This window comes from Myotis brandtii, unplaced genomic scaffold, assembly GCF_000412655.1.
Source record: "Myotis brandtii unplaced genomic scaffold, ASM41265v1 scaffold1027, whole genome shotgun sequence".
Lineage (NCBI taxonomy): Eukaryota > Metazoa > Chordata > Mammalia > Chiroptera > Vespertilionidae > Myotis > Myotis brandtii.
In genome coordinates this window covers 53,931-66,596 of record NW_005353441.1, presented here as the reverse complement: position 1 = coordinate 66,596, position 12,666 = coordinate 53,931, and the positions used below count along the sequence as shown (strand labels likewise).

Sequence of the window (12,666 nt, the reverse complement as noted above, 5' to 3'; positions counted from 1 at the left end):
GGGGAAAGGTCTGTGCTTGTGGCAGAGACCAAGGAACAAACCTGCTGAGCAGGCGCCCTGGGCAGTGGAAGCATTCCTGCTGTTCTGCCTGCAGCCAGCCAGCGGGTCAGAGCTCTTCCCACGCAGGCAGAGCCAGTGCAGCAGCTCCCCAGGCTTTGGGGACAGGAGGTTTGCTCTTCCTTGGAGTGGTTACAGAGAATGACCACAAACCTGCCTGCATAAGAACCTGAAGCCAGACTTGGGGCCACATGTCTTTCACTTTGTTTACAGCTGTGCTGCAGGCTCAGAAAACTCCCTGGGATCCCTCCCAATTGCCCCCCTTCCCAGCCTGACTAGACCTCCTATGTCTTTCTCCACAGAGCCTACCTCTGTCTGAGACAGGTGCCTAACCTGGGACCTGCGCTTGTGTGAGTCTGGGATACTCTTGAGATTACCTGGGCACAAAGAGAATCTTCTTCCATTTATTAAGCAACACAATATTTATCTAGTCGAGTTGTGTCTAGCGGCAAAGTGTTGGACTGGGTGACCTCCAGAAGTCCCTTCAAATCCCAATATTTAGGCACCCCTTTTAATAGCCTACTAAAATCCCCAACCCTCACCTGCCCCTGGGCCTCAGCAGAGCAGAGCTTTTCTACCAGACCTAGAAAGGACAAGAGGTGAGGATAGGACAGGGGTTTTTCAAGTGGCTTCCCTATCTTGAAGCCAAGCGGCCAGTCACCCAAGCCTTATCTGAAAGGACAGCAGCTGATGCCTGGCTTGTGCTCTGGCTTCAGAAAGCCACAGAACAGCATGGTGAGCGTGGATTCCAGTGCTGCTCCCCTGAATCAAGGCTTGGGAGAATCTGGGGTCTAGGCATTCAGGCAGGGCTCTGCCCTCTAGTCAGGCCCAAAGACACCACCACCACTTCCCCAAGCTTCCCACAGATCATATGGTGGGACCATTCAAGAGCCTTATTTCTAACTGCCTGGACCCAGCCTGGCTCCTGGGTACATGGTCCAGCCCAAAGCTGGGAGGGCCAGTCTTATACAGTCTGCTAATCTTGCTCATGAAATAAGAAACAAGTTTCCTTTTGAGGAGATGGGGAATAAGTTCCTTTGGGCAGCTGAAATTTACCAGGAACAACAGGTTCCACAACCGTGCCTTCTCTTTCTAAGCCACTACACTGCTGGGCCCTTCAAGGGTCAGGGCAGGAGGCACAGCCATTGTCTGGTTGCTAATGTCAGCCTTGCAAGTCCAGGTGAAGCAAATGTGAGGAATGGGTCTGGCCAGGCTCTTACAGAGTGCCTTGGACAGTCCTCAGGTGTAGCAGGAACAGATGAGAATTTCTCCTTAAAACTTGGAGAGTACTTTCTCTCTTATTATCTCCTTCGATATTACAAATCCTATTGTTTAGACAAGGCTCAGAGAGGTTAAGTGCTTTGACCAGGATCTCACCCACTGAAGTCATAGGCCTGGGGCTTCATTCAGCCAGTATGACTCCAACACTATTCCATTGCACGTCAGCTTTGTGTTGAATTTGAGGTCCTAAGGGAACCCAAATAAAAATGGTAATATAGACCCCAAATCCTTGTGGGCTCTAGGGAGAGACCCAGAGATGCTCATTTTCACTCCTTGATGGTAATGCCTGTTGTCTTGGCTGCCAGAGGCTCTGTGGCAAACGAGTAGGGCATTTCCTTGGGAAATAGCCATCAGACTTAGAGCTTTCGTGTTCAGAATAACTGTCTTGGCACCAGGTCCAAGCAGCAGGTCTCCAGTACCCACAGAACTTAAACCCCTTATGTTCTTTCACTCACCCCATGAACCAAGCAACCATTACGTATGGAGCCCCTACTGCAAGTGAGGTCCTCCTTTGGTTACCCTACAGACGGGCTGCAGGAGCTGGCCACTCCCCATAGCTAAGTGACTCCTTATCTCTTTCTACCAAACCACAGAGGACTTTGTACTGCCAGGATCTCCCAGAGATGGAGGAAGAGTGAGGACTGGTTCTATAGCCAAAAAGCTGTGAGGAGAGGAAAGGAAAGGTTTCCTAATTGTGGTCCTAAAGGACATTCTGACATCTATCCTATTCTCCAGGTTACAGGGGAGACAGGATTCACACAAATCCTTGATTCATTAGGAACTGTCAAATGGAACCCGAGACGGAGCGGGTGAGGAGGGAAGCAATTGAGAGCCTTGCTGCAGTGAAGTTATTGACAAAGTAGTGAAGCAATTTATTAATAATAGAATGTGGACATAGATTATAGATTAAGCATTTGAATTTTTGCTGACATGAGTTTACCAGAAGGCCAAGTCTTGCATGGAGAATAGGACAAGGACATTTGTGAGCAGGCAGATAACAGAGGTTTGAAGGAGGATTGCATGGCAGGAGCCTCAGCCAGCTGCTTGGGCTTCAGCAGCCAAAGTTGGCACAAAAATCAGCTGTCGGGACTGCTCAGTTACCGTTCCCTGGAAAATGTAGTCTTTGCCTTATTTCCCCTTCATCCATCCTGAAACCAAATTTCTTTTGCTGAGCAAGAAAGGACTAGAAACCCTGGAGGTGAAAAAGATTTTGATCCAAATGTGAGTATGTGCGTTTTATGTAACTTCTGGTGGGTGCAAATAAATTCAGAGAAATTTAGTGCTAGAAAGGACCGTAGAGGGAATCTAGCCCACCTACATTCTGCCCCGTGTTACTCATGTGGAGACTGAGGCCCAGAGAGAGAAGGTGGCCTGCCCAAGATGAATGAGCCATGACTCACAGACTCAGCAGAGTGAGGGAGTGGAGCAGTCCCTGTCCCACACAGCCCCCTTCTTTCTTTCACTCCCAGACTCAAGGCTAAAAGTGAAAGCCCCCTTCGGTAGCCCCGCTAGGTAGGGAGAGAGCAGCTGCAGCCTTCATCAGAACTCTTGTCCCCTTAAGGCCTTCTCCCAGCTCCTGCCTCTGGACTGGCCTAATACCTGGAAGTCCTGAGGCCACCCTGGCACTGCCTCCAGCCTGCTCCTGCCTGGAGTCTCCCCTAGGCAATGTGAGTACAAAGAAGGAACTAGATTTTTTCTTTTAATCTGTGTCAGGGCTCACTCCAAGGGGAGTCGGGGTGTGTCATTTCTTTATTAAAAAAGCTTCCAGCTGGGGCGTAGGTGTGGACTTTGTTGGCCAGGAGCAGGCCCAGTGCTGCTTTGGGGGTCAGCATCCAGTGTGAAATACTGTGTATATAAACTATACATAATGTATATAAACTGGGATGTAAGTTTGTATAAATTAATGGTTTATTCTTTGCAAATAAAGCTTTTTCCCCTCTGTTTTTGAAATTGGCTTGAGCAATTCCTACACACTAGATGCTTTTATGCAGGTGCTGCCAATGAGCTAGAAGAAAGCCCAAGGCATCCATTCCAGAGGGGGGGCAGCAGAAGGAATGTAGTCTGAACTTCCTGGCAGGTACCTCACCTTCTCTCTGCCCCAGACCACATGCCTGTCCCCTTTACCTTAGGTCTTTGCACTGTGTACAGTCATCACATGAGGCATGCACCCAGGGCAGAGGCAGCAGGTCACACTATACAGGATGTCCTAGACCAAACTGACAGGTCGATGCGGATAAATCATTAGGACCAAATGGCATCCACCCAAGAGGAATGGAACAGCAGGTTGTGGGCCAAATTGTGTAGCCTGCCATTGCCAACAGTTATTGGGCCAAGAGTCTGAGAGCCTCGCCATCCAGGAGGAGAGCTTTATGGTGGCCGGAAGCCAGGCACTCACTTCCATCTGAAGCAAGATGGCTGACTTGGACAAAGGGCAGAGTGAGAGAACCAGGCAAGGTTAAGCAAGTTGCCGGGGGGGTGTGGGGGAGAGAAGACAGGAAATTAAACCAGCCTGACCCTTCTATTATAGCATTATGAGGTGGAAACTGAGTGTGGACCAGGGCTGGTAGAGGGTATCGGTTGCTTAAATTTTCAAAGGACTGCTGACAAGATCTTCCACTGTACACTTTCTTTTAAACATTGAGATGCCAGCTTTAGGGCATTTTTGCTCAAGGATGGGAAATGGGAAAAATGGTTGCAGGAGAATCACTTTGTGTAGCTCCAAATTTACAAAGTTCAATCACATTCAATATTATTTGATCTTCCCAACAGCCTTTGAGGTAAGCACATGAGGGATCATTAATCCCATTTTACAGATGAGGAAACTGAGGCTCAGAGGTGATTAATTGCTCTGACTCACATGGCTTGAAGGTGGTAGAGCTTGCACTCAAAGCCCACTGGATCCCAAAGTACCCAGTCCTGCAGGAGTCTCAATAACAGGAGATGGGGCTGCTTGAGAGCTACAGATAGAAAGGTGTCCAGGTATCCTGGGCCCTCAAACATACTAGTTAGAGCACAAGCAGTATCAGAAGGCTGGATTTTTATTCTGTCCATTGTTTTCCTCAATGCTGACAAATGGGCACCTAAAGGGCACCTCTCCCCAGGGCCTTGCCTGCCTCTTGAGACCATCTCCCTTATAGCCCCAAGGAAAACACAGAAGCACTGGAAGGAGGAGAGAGATGAAAGGGGAATTGGGGTTTAGAAAACAACCAAATGGACAGCCCCTCCTCACAATGAGGACTAGCCAAATCAGGAGCAGAAGCCCCATAGGTGACTTCTGTCCCCTGTTTACAGTTCCACACCTTCCAGCCAGGCTAAGTAGCTTCTGGGGATATCTGTCAGACTATCACCAGCTCCTGGGTCTCTGAGCAGCCCAACAGGGTCTTGTGCTGGTCAGTTTGTGCAGGGCTTCCCTACAGGGTGCATGGTATTTGTCCACCACTTCCTGGCTCGGCTTCTCAATCTTGGGCACTGGCAGAGGCTCCCTGACTGCCAGAGGAGACAGAAGGAAAAGAGAAGCATAGATAGCTCACTCCTCAGAATGGGCCTCAGCCCTCCAGCTCACACTTACCACCCCAAAACCACCCATCATGGCCAGCCTCCCCACCTCTAGACACAGCCAAAGCCTAGACTCGGCCTCAGAACTGGATCTACATCCCAGACCAGGCTGCCTGCAGAAGGGCCCACTCACCAGTGGTGGTTATAGGCTGGGCATAGGGCAGAAGGCCCCAGGAGTTCTCAGTGAAGCCACGTTCATTGAAAGCACAAGGGTAAATGAGTGCACACTCTGGAACCACTTCTGGAAGTGATTGACCAAACCCCCAGAAGTGAAAATGTGCTGATGGTAAAGGTCTACCTCCCCAAAGGCATAGGCAGGGATTAGAGCCACCCTGTGGAGCAAAGGCATGTCCTTTGAAGGCCAGAAAGGTAGGGACCCTGTTGAAAGCCAGACATACTGACCACCAGTGGTCTCAGGGTCTGCCTATACGCTCCGCAGCCTAACTCAGCTGGGCCTATGTCCAGGCCAAGCATGAGGGCCCTGTGGTCTACCTCAGGCTTTCTGTGGGGACAAAGCAGCAGCAAGCTAAAGGCAACAAGTTCTAACTCTCCTGTGAGCCCACAGGTCTGAAACAGGAAGGAAAATTTTAAGAAACATTTCATTTACTTTCTTCCCTTTTACCCACGTGGCAAGTGTGGCTCTCTCTGAGAGGGGGCTGCAGCCACTCACCTTTCATAGAGGGTCTGGCCCAGATAAAAAGCTAAAGTGAGGAACAGCAGGCTCAAGACTGGCCCTCTAGTGCTTCCTCAGAAGCAGAAATGCCTCTGGGACCTGGCCCAGGCTCTACTCCAATACAGAAGGAGCTTTGCCATCCCTGTTTATATATCATTTCCTCCAAATCCCTTCCTCCTTCCCTGCTGGACTTTTGGAACAGCTCTCCCTAATAGGGACCAGGACTGTCCTTACCCATGCTGCAGGGCCTTGCGTACAAACCCAGTCCAGTTCCTCAAGAACAGCATGGGTAAGGGCTTCCCTATAGAGTGTGTGGTATCTGCACTCCACCAGGCCACTGACTACCACAACCAGCATGTTGCCTGTACCCTTTTGGGTAAACAGATAGTCCATGGAGGACTGGCTCACAGAGCAGGCCCCTGGCAGGCAGAAAAATTCAAAAGGTCATTGGCCACTTCCCAAACCTCCTAGCCTTCCTCCCTACCTCTTCAGAGGAGAGAGCTTCATCCCAGGCAGGCGAGCCTAGGGCTAGTGTTTAGGACCAGAGGGGATCACACAGTTGATCCCTTCTGATCCTGCTCTCACCCACTCCCACACACTTTTTCCTCAGGAAGCCATTTTTATTTTGGCTTTTATGTCCTAGGAGCCAACTCACATGTCAACATGGCATAGTCTCTGAGGAAAGGCACCCAGAAAAAGGCTCCGAGCGTGAGTACATAAGGGGTGATGCCAGGAAAGATCTTGGTGAAGCCTGAGGCCTCTGTGGCAAAGTTGCCGAAGTATAAATGGGACATGAACCCATGAGGGTGGCAGACAAGGATGTAGCTGTGGTGGGGGAAGATGCCATGAGTCTTCAAAAGTTGTGGAAGAAAGAGCAGTCAGGACGAGTATGGACAGGAGAGAGAAAAGGACTCCTCTTCTGGCCATAGACCTGGAAGGGCAAGAGCCATGCAAGCTGGGATACACACAACTCCAGGAAGGTGTTTTCCTCCCCAGCTGTGTGCCACGCAGTAAGCCCCAGGACCTGCCCCAGCACTGTTCTGAGCTGCATTCAATGGCCGAGAGCCAGTGGTGGGTCACACTGATCTGGCCGCCAGAGGTTGGGAGTCCAGAAAGACAGAGCAGGAACAGTTCTCCAACTACCACGTTCCTGCCCACTTGTCTGTGAAGCATCAGCAGAGGGAATACCAGAGAAAGAGAAGACCCACCTTCAGCCAGGTTGGGAGCGCACACGATGGCAAACACGAAAGAAAGAAAACTGCAAGCTGGATAGGATGAAGTTTTGGGCTGTGTTGAGCTCCAGGAAGATTAGGAACACTGTAGGTTAGAGTAGTTAGGGCAGACCTAATGGAGATGACTCATAGGGAGCCATACTCACTTAGAATTATTACTGGGTTCGGTTTTTAAACAGCTGTAAATAAGACTGTGTGAGAAAAAAATGGGTCAAAAAACACTTTTAATTGAACATGGCAGAGTGAACACAAGTTTTTATCTTGACTCCTCTCTGGTGCCTCATGAAAATTACTATAAGAATGTTTTTAAAGATATAGATCCACAGCCCTAGCCGGTTTGGTGCAGTGGATGGAGCATCGGCCTGGGGACTAAAGGATTTTGGGTTTGATTCTGGTCAAGGGCACATGCCCCAGTTGCAAGCTCGATCCCCAGTGGGGGTTGTGCAGGAGGCAACCAATCGATCATTGATGTTTCTATCTCTCTCTCCCTCTCCTTTCCTCTCTGAAATCAATTTTAAGAATTTAAAAAAAAGATATAGATCACAAGGAAAAAGAGAATTAAAGAGATGCCAGCGGTGGGTTGAAGATATCAGCAAAATATTTGCACACTGATAAATAGATGGAGGAAAGTTGACACCTTTGCAAGGGCAATGCCTACAAGAGCAAGCAACCCTGTCTGCACTGGAAATTCTGGGAAAGACCCAGAATTTGGAGCCACCAGATGTCACAGAGAGTGGGTGTGAGGCACAGGGCTTGGTTGAAAGTCTATCAGAGAAGTAGTTAGAACCTCAGCCCCCGCCCCCCCCTCCACACAGACAGAACTGGACAATGGAAAGGTTACTTTCTGGAAAACTGAACCAAAGAAACTCTAGACTCAGGTATTTGCACTAGATGCAGCTGAGATATTCTATCTGCAGCCCAATTCTTAATCTAGTATGAAGTCGAATAAAGACCATCTCAGGCATACAGTCTCAGAGAGTTTATCTTACGCATCCCTTTCTCAAGAAACTCCTGGAGGATGTGCTCCACCTAAATAAGGGAGTAAACCAAGACAGAAAGGCATGAGACCCAAGAAAAAAGGGACCCAACTAGAGAAGGAAGTAAACAAGGTGAGGACCAGGGTGAGGCAAGCAAGGTGGCTAGGGCACAAACTTTAAGGAGACATTGCTCTCAGGGTCAGGCAAGTACGGACTCAACAGTTGTATAACCCTGAGAGGAAGCACCTTCCTAAATTATGCTTCCATGGTGCTTCGAGGGCCCTGGGGATGCAGCTGTGCATGAGACTAGGTTATAACAAAAGGATGCTGCACTCTGCGGCAGCAATGTCCTCCAGTAAATTCTAAGTGGCAGGGGAGAAGAGGAGACTTAGAGATTCCTGAAGTGTTTGCACACATTGAGAGATTAACATGTATGTGGAGAATTAGTGATAAGTAATACATACCTAACAGATAGCTAAAGAAATTTCAAATGAGGCAATTATGAGTTCTGAGGGGGGAAAGAAGGTACACAAGAAAGAAAAATCATCTTAGTGCACTAAATAGCTCAATTGTAAGTAATATTTCCTAGTTCTAGTCAGGCATTTAACTAAAGCCTGTGCTATAACAATATGGGGAGGAGGGGAAAGAGGAAAATCTAGTGACAGTGTACAGGGTCAAATTCTCATCTTCATATTGGGGAGTCGATGACAGTGTCTAAAATTGTTAAATCAGGAAGTAGTAATATTTCAAAACTTTAAATAGTAAAATTGAGACTTATAGAGGTAAATTCCAGAAAAAAAAAGAGCTAACAATGTTGAAAATGGCTGCCTCTGGGAAACAGATCTAAGGGGGGCGGGGGGTAGAAAAGGCCAGCAATTTAGGTTTTTTATATACTGGTTATAAAACTTATTTGACTTGCCCTAGCCAGGTGGTTCAGTTGATTGGAGCATTGTCCCATGCACCAAAAGGTTGTGGGTTCAATTCCTAGTCAGGGCACATACCTGGATTGTGGGTTTGTTCCTAGTGGGGGCACTTACAAGAGTCAACCAGTCTCTCTTGCGCGCTCTCTCTCTCTCTCTCTCTCTCCCTCTCCCTCTCTCCCTCTCTCCCTCTCTCTCCTGTCCTGTCTTCTCTCTCTCCCAAATAAATAAATGTAGCTGCCTCTGGTAAGGTTAAACAAACAAACAAACTGAGTTTTTCAAGAAGTAAAGGGAGGCATGGGTCTAGTCTGGAGGAGACCACCCTGGTTCCCTGAGGTTTTATTCCACCCCAGACAGTGTTGGGGACATCTTACAGTACCAACATCTGCCTTATCTTCCCCACAGACTTACAGTAAAGGTCTCCGCTTAAGGCATTTAGGGTCCAAATGGATACGATTCCACTCACAGACTCCTAGGCAAAGAACTGGGAAGGCTCAAAGACACCATGTGTCCCATGGGAGCTAGTGAGGGAGGGACGAGCATTGGGACCCACAGCATCTGGGACTCAGGCCTAGAGCTCTCCTGCCTGCTCCACACTGCCTCTCTGTATGTGCAAAGTCCAACTCAAATGAAGTGACAGTCTCCTCCCCATACACATCTCCCTTTCAGCCACTCTCCTTCCTCATCGTTCTCTGCTCCTCTGACCCCTCTGCCAGCTCACACTGGGACCTGAACCCTCAGTCTTGCCTACTGCCTTTCTCCTACATCTTCTGTGATCAAGTCTTATTAATTCTACTCCAATTATTTGGATCTCTCTTCTTTCCTCTTCTCTCTGTCCTGACTACCACTGGTCTGGCCTAAATCACCACCACCTCTCACCTGGGCTATTACAACAGCCTCTTCTTGTCATTTGCTTTGCTACACTGAGCTATAGCAATCTCTCAAAAACACAAATCTGATGACACTGCCCTGTGCCAAACCCTATCATGGCTCCACATGGCTCTCAGGAAACAGTCAAAACTCTTTTCCATGGTTTACAATGCCCTGTACTATCTGTCCCCTGCCTGCATATCCAGTCTCCTTTCCTTTCCCTCTGTGATTAATTCATTCAATATGTATGGAGCATCAATTCTGTGCCTCTCACCCCCTCATCCCACTTACCACTGGCAGCTCCCCGAATGGTTTACGGTCCCCCCTCACCCTAGCCTTGTCATATGTTGCCCACCCTTTGCCCTGAACACTCCTCCTTCTTCACCTATTTCTTATTTGTCCTTCAAGAGTAAACTCAAGCTCAACAGAGAAATGGGCAAAGGTCACGAATGTACTCCAGGAACAGGTCCACTGAACCTCTTAATTATCAGTGAGTGAGGAGATGGAAGACATAAGGAGAGAAACCCATAGGCTAGAATCAGGTCCTGTGGGCTCAAGTCCCAGACCAGCTCCTCCACTTTGGATCTGTGTGATCTTGACCAGACCACTCATTACATGAACCTCAGCTTCCTCAGCTGTACAATGAAGATTATTAGGCACATATGGTGCTTCGAACAGTGGCTGCATGAAAAAGGGGTGGAATAAATGTTGGCTAATATTATGTGAGCATTAGCTATCATTATGAGTGTGTAACTATTAGGATGTATTATTATACATAGCAATCGCTTCTACCTCATAAAGTTGGCATGAGGCTAAAGTGAAATAATAGGTGTGAACATACCTAGAACACAGTAAGTACCTAACATAAGAATTTCTTTCTCCTGGTCGCTTCCAGCTCTGATTGCCTGTCTTTCCTAGATTAACACTGCTCTTTTCAGTATTGGGGCTCCTGGTGCCCACCTTAGACAGGCTTCTAAGCCCCATTCCCTGTCCTCTAGTTCATTCTCCCCAGTTACGGGCAAGCCCTGGGCTCACAGAGCCCATCTGCATTTTCCTTCTCAGATATCTTACAAGTTCATGTAGTTCATGCCCCTGCCTCCAGTTAGTACTCACCTAAACCACCTGACAAATGAGTATTTTTCACAGACCCCCCTCCCATTGGGATGGTTTGCTTCAGCACCTAGAACACAGCAGCCAGCAGGTAACTAACTTCCACAAAGTGTCTGTGATGGAGAAAGTGGAAAAAGCGGACGGATAGATGGGTGAATTCTTCCACACCAAAGGTTTTCACAGCCTCCCTCTGTCACTGGAACAACTGTCTCCTAATGATGGTCCGCTCAAGTTCTTCAGGTTGCAGCTAAGCCCTTTTCCGTGGCTATTCCCACTTTCCCAAAACATGCCCTCCATGCCCCAGTGTAAACCCAGGAAGTTTCAACATGCACATTTGCAACAAGACCCTATCTCCCACACGTGCACACATATCCCTGCATAGGCACACACCCATATGCACACACGTCCCCACATGCACATTCACAGACCCCACAAGTACCATGCCCAGGTATGTCAGCCCACAGGCTAGGGGACCAACCATCTTGATGTGCTGGGGACCATCCAGGTTTTAACATTAAAAGTCTTGCTAAACCCTAAAACCCCTCAGTCCCAGGCAAACCCAGACAGTCACCCTACCGAAGGCTAAAGTCTCACCAATAACCAAGATACTGAGGGCCCAGTGGAAAATAGCAAAGAACTCCAGGACAATCTTGAGGTCCTTCTTAGAGGGCAAGAGTATTATGCCCAGGGTCCTAGTGGCTCTAGGTAAGTGCTGTTCGGATGCCCAGTCCCAAATGCTCAAGGGCCTGCCATGTTTCCTCTCTTTACACTTTCTTCTCCAGCCCCTGCTTAGTCTCCACGCCCTCATTCCCCCTGTCCCCATCCCTTCATAGGATCACAGGACGACGTGCTGTCTCTGCTTGTCCAGTTCCTTTCACTCTCTAACCACCTGCACTTTTACCCACCTGTGAATGACATGGGATGAGATTATGACACTCTCTTGCACACCTGCATAGAGAACCAAGGGTGAAACTCTGATGTGGGAATTGAGTGGGAGTGGGGGTGGAGCTGATGAGAGGCCTTCAGAGCCAGTGTGAATGGGAGTTGGGGGACAGGGAGGAGCCCAGGGCACACATGGCACACAGGTCTGCATTTATTTTTGAGGCCCAGCTGTTAGATTAAACAAGGGTCTCATGGTCTGGGCAGTTCTAAATGTTATTTCTCACTAAATGTTAAAATGTAGCAGAGTATTTTGTAGATGAAGCTGTAAACAGGATGAGCTAAGAACTCAACCCATGAAAGTAGCCAACTGCAAGGAAGGCTAAGCCTCCCTTCGGGGAGGCAGAGTTTTGGATATGAATCCCCTGTCTCCTTTACTTGCTGCAAGTAAATAAAACTACCTTGGGACAACCACCTCTCATTTTTTAATAAAGCACCCCAAGTCACAAACTCCTTGAGTTTGGTAACACAGCTATCTATGCTCTCTCAGTGACACTGTGATTGGAGGGGAGGAGAGAGGTCACAGGCCAGGCCAAGAAATACCTTTGGCTTTTTGGTCAGTCCAGAACTCACAGCTTTCCATGAACTGACATCAGATATAATCTATAAGTGTACAGTAGGTGCTAAATAAAAATTTGTATTGAATGAAGAAACAAATGTGAGTACTTATCAAATTAATCTGTGTACATGAAATTCTAGAACAGGTAAAACTAATCTATCATTTTTTTAGCCAGTTAACTGCCACGCGTCCAAAATGGAAACCATCCCCACATGCCACAATATTTTGAATGTAATTAAAAAATCAATTTGCAATTAATATTATAAAAATAAATATATTACTCACAATTCGGGTGTTCTTGACTATTTTCAGCTGAAAATTCTCACGAAAAATTATTTTAAAGTTGGTCAGGGCTGCCACTTAAGGAAAACATTTTTTTATAGACACGCATGGCGTGTGGGGAAGGTCCACCGCTTGCGTTTACAGACGACTATGGCGTACAATGGGTTAAAAAAGCAGTGGTTGCCTCTGGTAGGGGACTGAGCAGGAAGGG

General features: G+C 48.0%; 1 protein-coding gene across 1 annotated transcript; it reads right to left on the bottom strand.

The window, feature by feature from the left end:
- Positions 1-4,673: 4,673 nt before the first annotated feature.
- Positions 4,674-11,483, bottom strand: LOC102242085 (acyl-CoA wax alcohol acyltransferase 2). Its single transcript, XM_005856398.2, is given in 8 exon segments — positions 4,674-4,732; positions 4,735-4,824; positions 5,027-5,111; positions 5,114-5,225; positions 5,801-5,880; positions 5,882-5,985; positions 6,222-6,425; positions 11,252-11,483. Coding segments are annotated over 8 exon segments (966 nt in total).
- Positions 11,484-12,666: the final 1,183 nt, after the last annotated feature.